Source organism: Macrotis lagotis, chromosome 6 (assembly GCF_037893015.1).
Source record: "Macrotis lagotis isolate mMagLag1 chromosome 6, bilby.v1.9.chrom.fasta, whole genome shotgun sequence".
Taxonomy (NCBI): Eukaryota; Metazoa; Chordata; class Mammalia; order Peramelemorphia; family Peramelidae; genus Macrotis; species Macrotis lagotis.
This window is the reverse complement of record NC_133663.1, coordinates 87,534,464-87,547,253: the sequence shown is the minus strand read 5'-3', so window position 1 is coordinate 87,547,253 and position 12,790 is coordinate 87,534,464. Positions and strand designations below refer to the sequence as shown.

The 12,790-nt window shown below is 32.5% G+C and overlaps 1 protein-coding gene across 6 annotated transcripts in view; it reads left to right on the top strand.

The window, feature by feature from the left end:
- Positions 1-12,790, top strand: part of NBEAL1 (neurobeachin like 1) — a 209,765-nt gene that overhangs the window by 61,429 nt on the left and 135,546 nt on the right. For 5 of the 6 annotated variants that reach the window (XM_074191603.1, XM_074191606.1, XM_074191605.1 and 2 more), the window contains exons 5-7: positions 922-1,003; positions 1,534-1,661; positions 5,429-5,511. The exons of the other annotated variant lie outside the window; for it this stretch is intronic. In XM_074191603.1, the coding sequence (XP_074047704.1) occupies positions 922-1,003; positions 1,534-1,661; positions 5,429-5,511 (293 nt within the window). The remainder of the gene's footprint in view (positions 1-921; positions 1,004-1,533; positions 1,662-5,428; positions 5,512-12,790) is intronic. 6 annotated transcript variants of the gene reach the window in all.

The window sequence follows — 12,790 nt, the reverse complement described above, 5'->3', positions numbered from 1 at the left end:
TATTAATTCTAATTTAAACAAAAAACCCCAACTATTATGTAATTATGTAATTTTGCTATCTCTCATACTCTATTTTTTCCTTAAGGATATGATTTTTATCTGAACTCATTCAATTTGAATCAATGTATAGCATGGAAACAATGTAAAACCTATTAGACTGTCTTCTGTGGGGGGTGGGGAATGAAGTGAGATTAGGGAGAAAATTGTAAAACACAAAAATAAATAGATTTTAAAAATTAAAAAAAGCAGTTGTTGCTAGGTTGCACAGTGGTTGGAACACTTGTCCTGGAATCAGAAGGAACTGAGTTGAAATCCAGCCTCAGACACTTAATAATTATCTACCTGTGTGACCTTAGAGAAGTCACTTAATCCCATTGCCTTGCAAAAACCAAACAAAAAACAAAAAACAAAATTTGTTGAACAAAGACAATGATTCTAACTATGTAGGCCACCTTCTACTCCTGTAGTTCCTCATCTCTGAAGGTTAATGAACTGCTTCATCCTATATTCTCATGCAAGATTTTATCATTGCATTTATAATTTGTTCAACTGACTGTAGATATGGTTACCTTGGTTTCTGTTTCCTTTACTCTGCATCAATTCATAATTTTCAATAGGATTATATTCCAGTCTCTTGGTTTCTAAGCCAATGTTGCCTCTCTTTAGTGCATGAAGTCTCAGTTTTCCTGTGATTATCATCATTACAAGATGCAAATACTGTTTTGAGATTTAGTTTTTTTTCAGAGCCTCATTTTTAACTTTGATTAGTGGTTGATCACATGTATCATTTTTTTATGTTGCTTAAATTTAAAAAAAATTAGATTATTGCTTTTTGTCTAATATATATATAGCGTTTGTATTTCTTCCTATATTTCCATATAAATTGCTATAATTCTTATTCTGTATATTCTATAATTCTAGAAACCTGTCTAATGTGGAAGAAATTGGGACTTGTTCCTACATTAATCATGTTATCACCATGACAACACTCTACATTCAGCAAGTATGTGTCAATTAACATTTCTTTAAAAATATAATTGCATTTGCTGTATAGTATAGTATGTAGAGTAACATTTTCAGAGGCTTAATTATTTTGAAGATAATTAAAAGAGTATATGCAACTCCATTATTTTGTATATGCATACTATTTAAAACATGCAATTATTTATGTGATTTATTAGAATTAAAGGGCCAAATTCAATTTTAAAAAATTGGCATATTAATACCTGCCAGAGAATTCTTGACTAATGATTAATTTACCATGTACCTTAATAAAGGATTTATTTATTTAAAAGATTTTGGCCATTTTATTTATGGAAAGATTCACAGTTTTTAGCAGTCTACTCAGTTTAGATAAATATTAAATGAACCTAAATGCCTTGATGGAAACATATTGTTTAAATTGGAAAATTAGACTTATTTGAATTAATAAGTGAAAATGTTTTGTGACTATTATTGTTCTGTTAACTATGCCCATGTAATTAATATATGATTATCAAATTAAAGTTTTGATATTTAATTATATTTTCTTAGCTAAAAAGCAAAACAAAAGAGAAAGATGTGGCGGATCAGACTTCTATTGAAGAATTTGTAAGACATGCACTGGCTTTTTGTGAGAGTTTGTATGACCCATATCGAAACTGGAGACATAGAATTGCAGGGTATGTCACATAGTATCAAAAATTCTAATATATTATTTTACTTAACTTCAGAATATAGTAGTAATACCTGGAAAGCTATTGATGCAGTGTATTTTGTAAATGGTTGGTAGAAACCATTTTAAGGTGATTAAATTTATAATTAACTTCTCACCTTCATCTCAGAAAATGACCTGAGACTCAAAGAAAGTCCATGACTTCCCCATGGTCACAAGGGTGACTAACCCATCTTCCTGACTCCCAAGTACTGAACACTATATTTTAATCCCTCTTTTAGTTAGAGTAAGTTATCAAAAATAAACTCCCAAGTACCACAGAAGTGTTACTATTGTTTTGTTTTGCTTTGTTTTTTAGATTTTGCAAGGCAATGGGGTTAAGTGGCTTGCCCAGCCACACAGCTAGGTAATTATTAAGTGTCTGAGATCAGATTTGAACCTAAGTACTCCTGACTTCAAAGCCGGTGCTCTATCCACTGCACCACCTAGCTGCCCCAGAAGTGTTCCTATTGTTAAGCTCCATTAGTTATATGTCTCACCTTATATATTTGCTTTCCATCTCTTTGCATTTTCTTCCCTTTCTAGTCTGATCCTTCTACCGAGACCATGCATGGTCTGCTGCTCAAGGTACTTAGTTCTTGCACACATTCTGCTTCATGGTTCCCAATGAAGCCTTAATAGAGTTTCTTAAAATGGAGACAAAAATGTACCTTAATCTTCAATTTTTCCTTAAATTCACTCTGTTGGTTATTATCTCTCTGAGCTGGAGGATAATACTTTTCTACTTCAGTTTATGCCAGAGGTTTTTTTTGTTTGTTTTTTTTTAGAGGTTTCTTAATAGTGTCAAATATCTTCCTCTCCCCTGAACATTTTTAACACCATTAAACCAAAGAGAATACTTAAGAGTTTTTGTTTTACTTTGTTTTTGCAAGGCAGTGGGGTTAAGTGACTTGCCCAGGGTCACACAGCTAAGATGTTATTAAGTGTGAGGCTATATTTGTACTTGAGTCCCCCTGACTTCAGGACTGGCACTCTATCTAAGTGTCAACTAGCTGCCCCTGCTTAAGAATTCTTAAATAGATCATTATGTGAAGCTTTCCTCATAGAAAGTTAGATAGTTTAATATAACAGTCCAAGAGACAGAGATTCTGAGAGACTGGAACAAAAGAAAACATTTTTTCTCAGGTGAAAAGAAAACAGGTAGAAGTAAGATGACCACAGTTGGTAGAAATGGAGGAACAGAAAAAACCTGAAATTCAAGGACAGTTATGGTTAAATCCATGAATAGTAGATTAATACACTATAGAAAGAGAGGATGCTGCTATATCTCTGAATGAAGGATGATTGGAGATGGAGAGGTAAATGAAATGTAGAAATCAAGACAGTTGTGTTCAGTGTAATGAGAGCATGGACTGAGACCTTTATGGTTTAGATGCGAGTAACTCATAGAATTATGTTTCTTTTCCATCTTGTTTATTTCTTAATCAGATTTTGAAGTTAATTGGGTAGGGTTATAAGAATTTGATCTCTTGAAGGATAGAGATACTTCTTTACTTTTTTTTCCCTAGTAACTTAAGCTTAAGCAGTCTGCCACAAGGACAGTGTCAGTCTAACTTAAAGGAATAAGATAATATGTTGAGCCTTTCAAAATTGAATTACTTGGGGTGGCTAGGTGGCGCAGTGGATAGAGCACTGGCCCTGGAGTCAGGAGTACCTGAGTTCAAATCTGGCCTCAGACACTTAATAACTACCTAGCTGTGTGGCCTTGGGCAAGCCACTTAACCCCATTGCCTTGCAAAAAATAAAAAGAAAAAAAAGAAAAAATCTAAAAAGAAAAAATTGTATTACTTAAGCCAAAGTGAAACTTAGTGTTCAGACTGGTTTCAAATTAGTAGTTGCTTTGCCTTTTCTTTTAGAATCCTAAACAATTTTAGGAATTCTTTCCTTTTTCCTGTTTCTTCAGCGGATCTCAGATCCAGGATAATGTTAAGTTAAAGTTAACAGTATAGTAACCTCCCTCTCCCTCAGTTAGATTTTGGGAAACTGAGAGGAACCTAAAAGATATAAGACCTTTTTTATATGTCAATTACTTTACAATACACTATCAACTTATCAAGCACTTGATATTATTTACCTAGTCTAGTATTGGAATAGTCATTAATATTGCCATAAAATAGTGTTTATTAAACACTAAAGTGGGTACTGTTGTGATGGTAAAAAGAAAATTAAATAAATTCAATACCAGATTTCAAAGAATTTAATAAATATTTACTTATGTCACATAGAGGTTTACAAAAGGACTTTCTTAAAATCTGCATCATTGATAGAGCAAATGTTGTTATCCTCATTTTTATATAGGGAAACATGCCCAAAGGATAAGTAATTTGTTTGTGATCACATAGAACTCAATATTAGAGCATGGATTTGAAACTCAAATTAATTTTTTGATATTGCTTTATTAACTCTGAGGATGTATATGAAAATTTTTTACTGTACTTTTTTGATTTGTGTTGCTACATTAAGTGCTGTAATTAAAAGAATTCTCTTATCTGCTCTATCTAATATATAGGTGATTTAGAATGCATTTTACAGATTACATTTTCTTTCTACTTATCAGTTGAGGATATTCATTATTGCTTTCAGTAGCACACATTTTTTTGAAGTAATTAAGATATTAAATTTGTAAATAGGCTGTCATTAATTTATATGAATTTATAATACTGAAATACTCATTCAGAGATTCTAACTACAATTTCATACTTGTAGATCATCTAAATTGATTTTAGTTCTCACTATCTTTGTTATCTGGTAGCTTAAAAGGAATTTAATTTAAAATGATCTTTTTTCCTTAGTTGACAGAAATTTGAAGTAATAACCCAAAAGGAAATTTTGTATTTCTGTGAGGCTGTATTCATTTCATGGTCCCAGATTATGTATTTCACAAGAATTTCACAGGATTATTCTACAGTTCTCCAATTAGGCTTAAAGTACTCAAAGTCCTTGGGCAAGACTCCCAAAAAAACTCCAGCCTAAACCAGATTAAAGTGTAATTGGGAAATGTTTAACAAAATAAATAAGAGTACAATACAGTGAAGATAACGTTAATTTGAGGTTTTCTAGGTCATTTTGCTGCAGAATCTATTTGAGTTCCATACTCCTGTTCTAAATGATATTTCTAGATTCTTCTTTATCTGCTTTTAATATTCCATTACTAAGGATACTTTTAGAAATGTGGGAGGTGGGAGACTGATGTCTGATTTTAGAGGTTTTATGTCTGTTTTATATTCTTGAAATCCAGGAGTCTAGGATTGTAGGTCAAGAAGATGTGTGACCATGGGCATCATCTTTAGGCCTAATTCTTGAGATTGCAAATAGAACCCATTCAGGAACATGCTGGACCAGGCATGGAGGGGTGCCAAATGGCCAAAGGAGCTTGATAAATTATTGTTATGTAGATTTCTAATTTTTTCAGTTAAATTGTTAGAATTAAGTGAGAATTAATTCTTCATGAATCAAAATTTCATAATAAATTCTTTTTCAGTATCAAATTGGGAAGAAACTTACATGCCTTATTTTTTAAATGAATAGAAGCTTCCTTTTATAAATAAAAGATACTTTGAAATTATTAAAACAAATTCAAAGCAGTAAAATATCTATTGGTATTGATCCTACTCTAGATATTCATTTGTTCAGAATCTAAAAAACCCTTGGTATATGTTTGTGTATCCTCTGGTTCTTCATGTGATATTTTTTAAAATTTATGTTTAAATACAGAAAGAGTCTTAGTACTGTGGAAAAGAGCAGACAAAAATACAAACCAGCCTCTCTCACAGTGGAGTTCATTCCTTTCTTTTACCGTAAGTAACACTTTCAGTGTATTAGTGTCATAGTTTTATGCTGGTGCACATTTTCCTATAGCTGTTATATTTACTAGGTGAAGAGTGAAGATTGTGTGACAGTGCAAATAAACATTTATTAGGATGTACTACGTACAGTGTTCCCATAGTAGAAAACTTAATTCATTCTCTGTATCTTATGTTGTCAATTTTATAAACTGTTCTTAAAGTGTGTGTAATTTTTTTTTTTAGTTTGATTTATTTAAGGCAATGGGATTAGGTAACTTGCCCAAGGTCACACAGGTAGGCAATTATTAAGTGTCTGAGGTCAAATTTGAACTCGGTCCTCCTGACTCTAGGGCTGGTGCTCTATCCAATACATCACCCGGCTGCCTCAAGTATGTGTAATTTTTATTGTAGATAGAATGTTAAATAAAGATTTGCAACCCAGTCTATTTTAGAGTTTTTTATTTTTTTAATTGAAAAATTAAACTTTAGAGATTTATAAGAACATATATTTTGAGGGACTGTTGAAAACCATGATATATCTTGTGCAATACAACGTGGAGTAGGAAAAGGATAAGGAGTCAGGTTATTCTTACCTTTGCCATTTAGTAACTTTTTAACTTTGAATGACTCCTTTAACCTCTCAGATCTAGATTCCTCATCTGTGAAGTAATAAGATTGGACTTGTTGATCTTTTAAGAGTCCTTCCAAATCTTAAATTCTTTTATTCTTTGTATTGTTATGTTTGCTTTATTTTCCAAACATTAAGTAACTGTATACTTTAGACTCCTTGATACATGTTCCCACAAGTATAACTGACTAAAAGGTATGAACAGCTAAGTAATTCTTAGTTCATAATGATATATCAGTCTCAGGAAATATTAAATCTATATGCAATGCTATCAACAGTGAATAATTTTGCCTTTATCTTCTTTAATACTGGCTTCTCAGCATATTGATTTTTCTTTTGCTAGTATAAGAGCTATATAATGGTAATGTGAATTTGTTTTAATTTAATTTTTTAATTTAATTTAAATTTAATTTCTTTGAGAGTATTGACCTCAAAACTAATAAGACCTAATTGGGTTTAAGGACTCTTCAAGGTGCTGAAGTGAGTAGAAGCAGAACAACCGAACTTTCTCACTAGTACAGCAAGGTTTAAAAAAAGAAAAACAATGTACTGAGAAATGATCAAGTAAGCCAAAGAGAAACTATAGTAAGTACATTTTGCCAACCCAGGTCTGCAAAAAATAGACAGCCAGAAGCCAGAAAGTTACTGAAAAACATTCCCTGCCATCAGTATAGTTCATGAAAATCTTCCACCTTTGGGACCAGAGAAGGGAAAGGCAATGGGAGTCCATACCAAAGACTAGCTGAAGTCCTCTACTGTGCTATTTTGATTGTGAACTGGGAGGAAAATGAACTATATGCCTTGTATCATACTACATTAACCAGCTGATATAGAGGTCCTTGAACACAGCACTTGTTATTTAGACTTCAGATAAAGATCAATTCCAAAGAGGACCCTGCTGTTCCTTCCAGAAGTACATAGAACCTAGCCTCAAAGTTTTGATCTAGATGTTACATCTAGGAAATAAAAAAAGAGTAGACATCAAATTGGAGAGAAAACAATGAAGAGAAAATAACAAAGATTAATTTTATGGAGCCAGAGACTCAACACAAAAACACAGGAAAAATACCACATCATCTTCAACAAGGTAATAGCCAAAGAAAACAAGCACTTGACTTTGAAATTTGTGGAAGAATAAAGCAAGGATTAAAAAAAAATAAAGATGACATAAATGAAATGAAAACTCTAGTGGAAAAAATAAGGAGAATAAACAACTTAATACAAGAGGGATAAAACCTTACAGACTCCTTGAAAATTAAATCAATGATTCCAAGACACAAAACAAAAGAACTGGAATAAATTGAAAGACTGAAAAAATATCAGAAAACAGAAGCTATTGCCTATTAAAAACAATGGATCTTCAAAAAAAATTATAGCTAATTAATTTAAGAATCATTGAGCTACATGGAAGTCTCATTCATAAAACATATTTTAGAAATATATAATATTTAAATGAAAACTACCAAGACCCAATAGGAGAAAGAGAAATAGAAAAAATCTAATAATTATCTCCTGATGAAGAGACCAAAATTGAGTAAATGCTTTGAAATGTAAATAATTATAATGCTTGTCCTTCATTTTCTTTTTCTTTTTTTTGTATTTTTGCAAGGTAATGGGGTTAAATGACTTGCCCAAGATCACACAGCTAGGCAATTATTAAGTGTCCAGGGCTGGATTTGAACTCCTGATTCCAAGGCCAATGATCCAACCACTATGCCACCTAGGTGTACCTTGTCTTTAATTTTCAAAGACCATGACATCAGGGAGGTGATAAGTGTCATGATAAGCACACAAGTTAGTTTTGAGTGAGGCTAAGTCATCAGCCTCACTTTCTCCTCCAGAGTCATCTGGGTCCAGTGGCCAGATATGAATCAGGACGACTGGAAATGACCCTGGATGCAGGGCAATCGGTTAAGTGACTTGCCCAAGGTCACACAGATAGTAAGAGTCAAGTCCTCCTGACTCCAAGGCTAGTGCTTTAACTGTGCCACTTAGCTGCCCTCCTTCAAAGAAAATAGTCATGATAAATAGGCATGTCTTTTATGAGACTTTAGTATCTTTTTTATTGTCATTTCTAAACCAAATTTTCTGACATATTTTTGTGCCTTCTCTGTTCATCTATGCAGCTGAAATCTTGGAACACGAAGTTTCTGTTGATGTAATTTGAAAGATTCTTCATAGAATATTTCTATCTCCTTAATCTATACAACAGATACTGATATATAAGTTATTCTAATCTTCATGGTGAAATTTTTCTCATCATGAGCACTGAAATACAAAACAAGCAATATTTCTCATGAAATCTTTTGCTTATTACTATCCTTAAATGCATGATTTAACCAACTTATCCAATTTCTTTATTTGCCAATTTAAGAAAAACGTGTTAGCCTTCTTTTTGCCTTCTGCTTTAAGGTCAGGATTGATATAATTCATATCCTGAAGGACACATGTAGGCATTCAACAGACAAGCTAACAGTATTTATGAATAAAATTTGCCTTAAGCAAAGAATATGATTCAGTGTCTCTCAAGTTACCACTTTAAAAGTTTCTATTAAACGAACTTATAGATATATATATGAACACTGACATGTAGATGTAGAATGTGCCAAAAGACTATTCCAACTAGGTTCTACATAGTCCATGAAAGGTTTTCCATAGCAATTTCTTTTCACCTTAATACTATATTCCAAGGAACCATTTTTAAAAATTCTTCTGATTAGCCATAGCTAATTTGGTATACTTATTAACTTAAAGCTTTTTCAGATATATCTTCTGTCTGTGCCAGCTAGTTTAAATGTGGCAAACTCACCACAAATCTCATTTTCTTCATTCCAACATATTTTAAGGATTTGTGATCTCATCTATATAGATCTTCCCACCATAATGTAGAATTCAAGTCCTCTGTTGTGTTCCTAAATGATTCAATTGTTCTTCAGTATTTTTTAAATAATCACTTCCTCATCAACCTTCTGATACTAAGATTCTATAAAGTTAGCCAGGATGGTCCTCAGATACATTTAAACACAATAAAGCACTAGGCCTTTGGTCAAATAACTTCTTACATGGTAGGACCTACCCAAATTTGTGCTTCAAGAGCACAGGATCAGTGTTAAATCTTAGCCAAAAAAATAAGACTTTATTTATCCTATCATTTGGCAAAAGAAAAAATAAACAAAAAAGAAAAATCCTAAGAAAGTATAATGGAAACACCCAATTCAACAAATATTATCTACTTAAATAAAGCTTACACTATGTAAAATACCATGTTAGATAATATAGGGGATAATAAGATGAAGACAATTACTGCCAAAAAAGAACTAACATAAAATATCACAGAAAAGGATAGCTTTTTTGAAAGGTCCTTTCTGTAATTTTTTCTATCATTATCAAAATTTAATAATGCATTTTGGTCTAACTATCTTTATCCTTCTTTTTCATTAACTTTTCAGTTAATAATATTTTAAAAACTGGTTTCCGATGCATTCTTTCTGTTGAATCCTGTATTTATAATGAATGATATTCTAATAACACATTTGTTTCTGATGTGATGTAGTGAAACATTATCCTTTTATATAATCTCTGAGCTGAGGTGTTCCTTAGGAAAAAAGCAAGAAAAGAAACTATGTCTATATAAGTAAAATTTTTTATTTTTAAAAACATGAAATAATTCCCAAAGAAATTTTCTATTCAAACTTAATAACTTTTGTTCTCTGATGTAAAGATTCACCTCTAGAGTTGTATTCCACTAAAAACATTTTACACTTTTTATTTATCATGATGTGGGCTATAGTATTATTAATATCTTCCTTCACCCTCCCACCACTACCTGTAAAGCATTGGGGAGAGCTATGATTGTGAAATGTTTCCATTTTAAGAATCTAATGCCCTTTTGGAGGTCTTCTAAGGTCATAAGAAGAGTAAATAAGATCTAAGAACAGTTTTATTATAGTTTGATGATCTTATGAAAGGAAAGGAAAAAAGGAACACTAGGGATGAAAGAGGAGGAGGAAGTGGTATTTACATAACATACATATAATTGCAGTCTATGGGGTGAAGAGAATACAAACATGGAGGTAGGGAAGGAGGAAGTAGGCTACCTACACCCCCACCCCTTCTCCTCCGATCTCTATGCTTCACCTGAGTCCTGTATTTGAAGATCAAACCTTCTGTTCAGCTCTGGCCATTCCAACAGGAACATTTGAAATTCCCCTGGTTCATTGAAAGTCCATCTTTTTCCCTGGAAGAGAACATTCAGTTTTGCTGGGTAGTTGATTCTTGGTTGCATTCTAAGCTCTTTTGCCTTCTGGTATATTATATTCCAAGCCCTATGAGCTTTTAATGTAGTTGCTGCTAAATCCTGTGAGATCCTGACTGCAGCTCCATAGTATTTTAGATTATTCTTTGATGCTTGTTTTGTTGCTTGTCAATTCTTTAGTTTAAATTATTTAGTCTCTGTTTAATTTTTAATCTTTTTATTCAAAGGCTATCTTTTTTTTTTTTTTTTTTTAGGTTTTTTCAAGGCAAATGGGGTTAAGTTGCTTGCCCAAGGCCACACAGCTAGGTAATTATTAAGTGTCTGAGGCCGGATTTTAACTCAGGTACTCCTGACTCCAAGGCTGGTGCTCTATCCACTGCACCACTTAGTTGCCCCCTTTCAAAGGTTATCTTATCAGATGTAGTTTGTTGTTTTTATATCACATTGGGGTTAGTAATAGATGATCTTTGATTATTGCTTTATTGAATTTGTTTGTGAGGTTTTTAATTCCTAACAATGGTCAGTCCATGTGTCACTGAGAAATGTATAAGCTCTTTTCTGTTCAAATTATTTAACCACTAGAAATCTATCATTTCTAATTCTAAGGTTATTTTCAAATCCCTAACTTCTTTATTGTTTAAAACCTGTTAAATTTGTCCAGGTTTGAAAGCGATTCATTGAGTTCCTCCCATCATCGTAACTCTTTTCTCTGAGATTCAGTTTACTTCTAAGTTTTTAGATTCAGTTGTGTTCAGTGTACACATATCATTAATTTCGATTCATCACTTATAGTATCTTTAAGTATAATATAATTTTTCTGCTTATTTTTTTATCATGATTATTTTTGTTGTTAACCTTAACTGAAAGGGTGATTGTAACCCCTCCTTTTTTGAATTTGAAAAGGTAATTTTTTGAAATATAATTTTATTCCAATCAGTCAATAATTTGATTGTGTGGATTTTTTTTTGTTTCAAGTGTTTTTCTTGTAAAATAAAAATTAAAAAAAATAATTGTTGGATTCTGCTCTCTTCCCCCCCCACCCCCTTTTTAAAGGCTGTTATACTTAAGTGACTTGTCCAGATTCACACAACTAATAAATATCTGAGGTCACGTTTGAACTCAGGTCCTGCTGATTTCAGGGATTCTGTTTTCTAAACCATTCTGCTTTTTTATTCCATTTTATGGCTGAGTTCATCTCATTCATATTCATCATTATGAGTCTTAATTTTGTTTCTTCTATCCTATGCTCTTGTACTTTTTTCTGTCCCCTGCACCCATATACTAAAAATAATGTGGGAGAAAGAAAAGGAGTTTGTTTAATGCCAGTGATCTGTAATTAAAATGATTTATTTCCATTTCAATTCCCTTCTCTTCCTTTTGACTACTAATTATTCACATGCTTCCCCCCCCCACTTAATATCTCTCCCTCCATGACATAGATTACTTGCTGCCCTCTTTTTTAAATCTTCCTCTGTTCTTTCATCTTTTCCTGCCTGTGGAGTTTAATGTATTTATACATCACAGTCTTTGTGTGTTTGTGTGGGTGTCTGTGTGTGTGTTTTTTCAATCTTTGTCCAGTTCAAATGAAATTGAGGTTCATGGGATATCTTTTTCTGCTGTCCTTCATCTCATATTATGTGTTATAGTTGCTAATATATTCATGATGGTTGCTAATATATTCATCTTGTCCACCTATTCCATTCTACGACCTCCTACCTCTGACACAACCAAATGAAATCACTTTCACATACATTTCTATATTACTTAACTCTATAACTCTTGAACTTTGAATTTTAACTCTATGATTTGATGATATTTGTCCTTCATTCTTTTTTTTTTTTTTTTTTTTTGGTCAAGGCAATGGGTTAAGTGGCTTGCCCAAGGCCACACAGCTAGGTAATTATTAAGTGTCTGAGACCGGATTTGAACCCAGGTACGCCTGACTACAGGGCCGGTGCTTTATCCTCTGCACCACCTAGCCACCCCTTTGTCCTTCATTCTTGAAGAAGACCATGACAACCGGGGAGGTAATGCAATGAAAGGCATGTGAATTGGATTTGAGTAAGGAATTGCTGTGCTATGTCACCAAGCCTCACCATCTTCTTCATGATTTCTCCTCTTTAATTTAGACCCCTAGTAACTTCTTAGGATTCTTATTTTTTTTCCTTTCCTTATTAGAATGTAATCTAATTATTCAACATCATTCAAATCATTCAAGTTTTTTTTCACTTGACTTTAGTATTTGATTTTCAAAATTTTTATTTTCTTTTGCATTTTTTATTAGCAATGTTTGGAATGTCTCTATTTTCTTTATAATCTATTTTCCCCCTTAAAATTATACTAGTTTTGATAGGTTTTTCTTGGTTATAAATCTGTATCTTTTGCCTTTAGGAATATTACATTCCAGG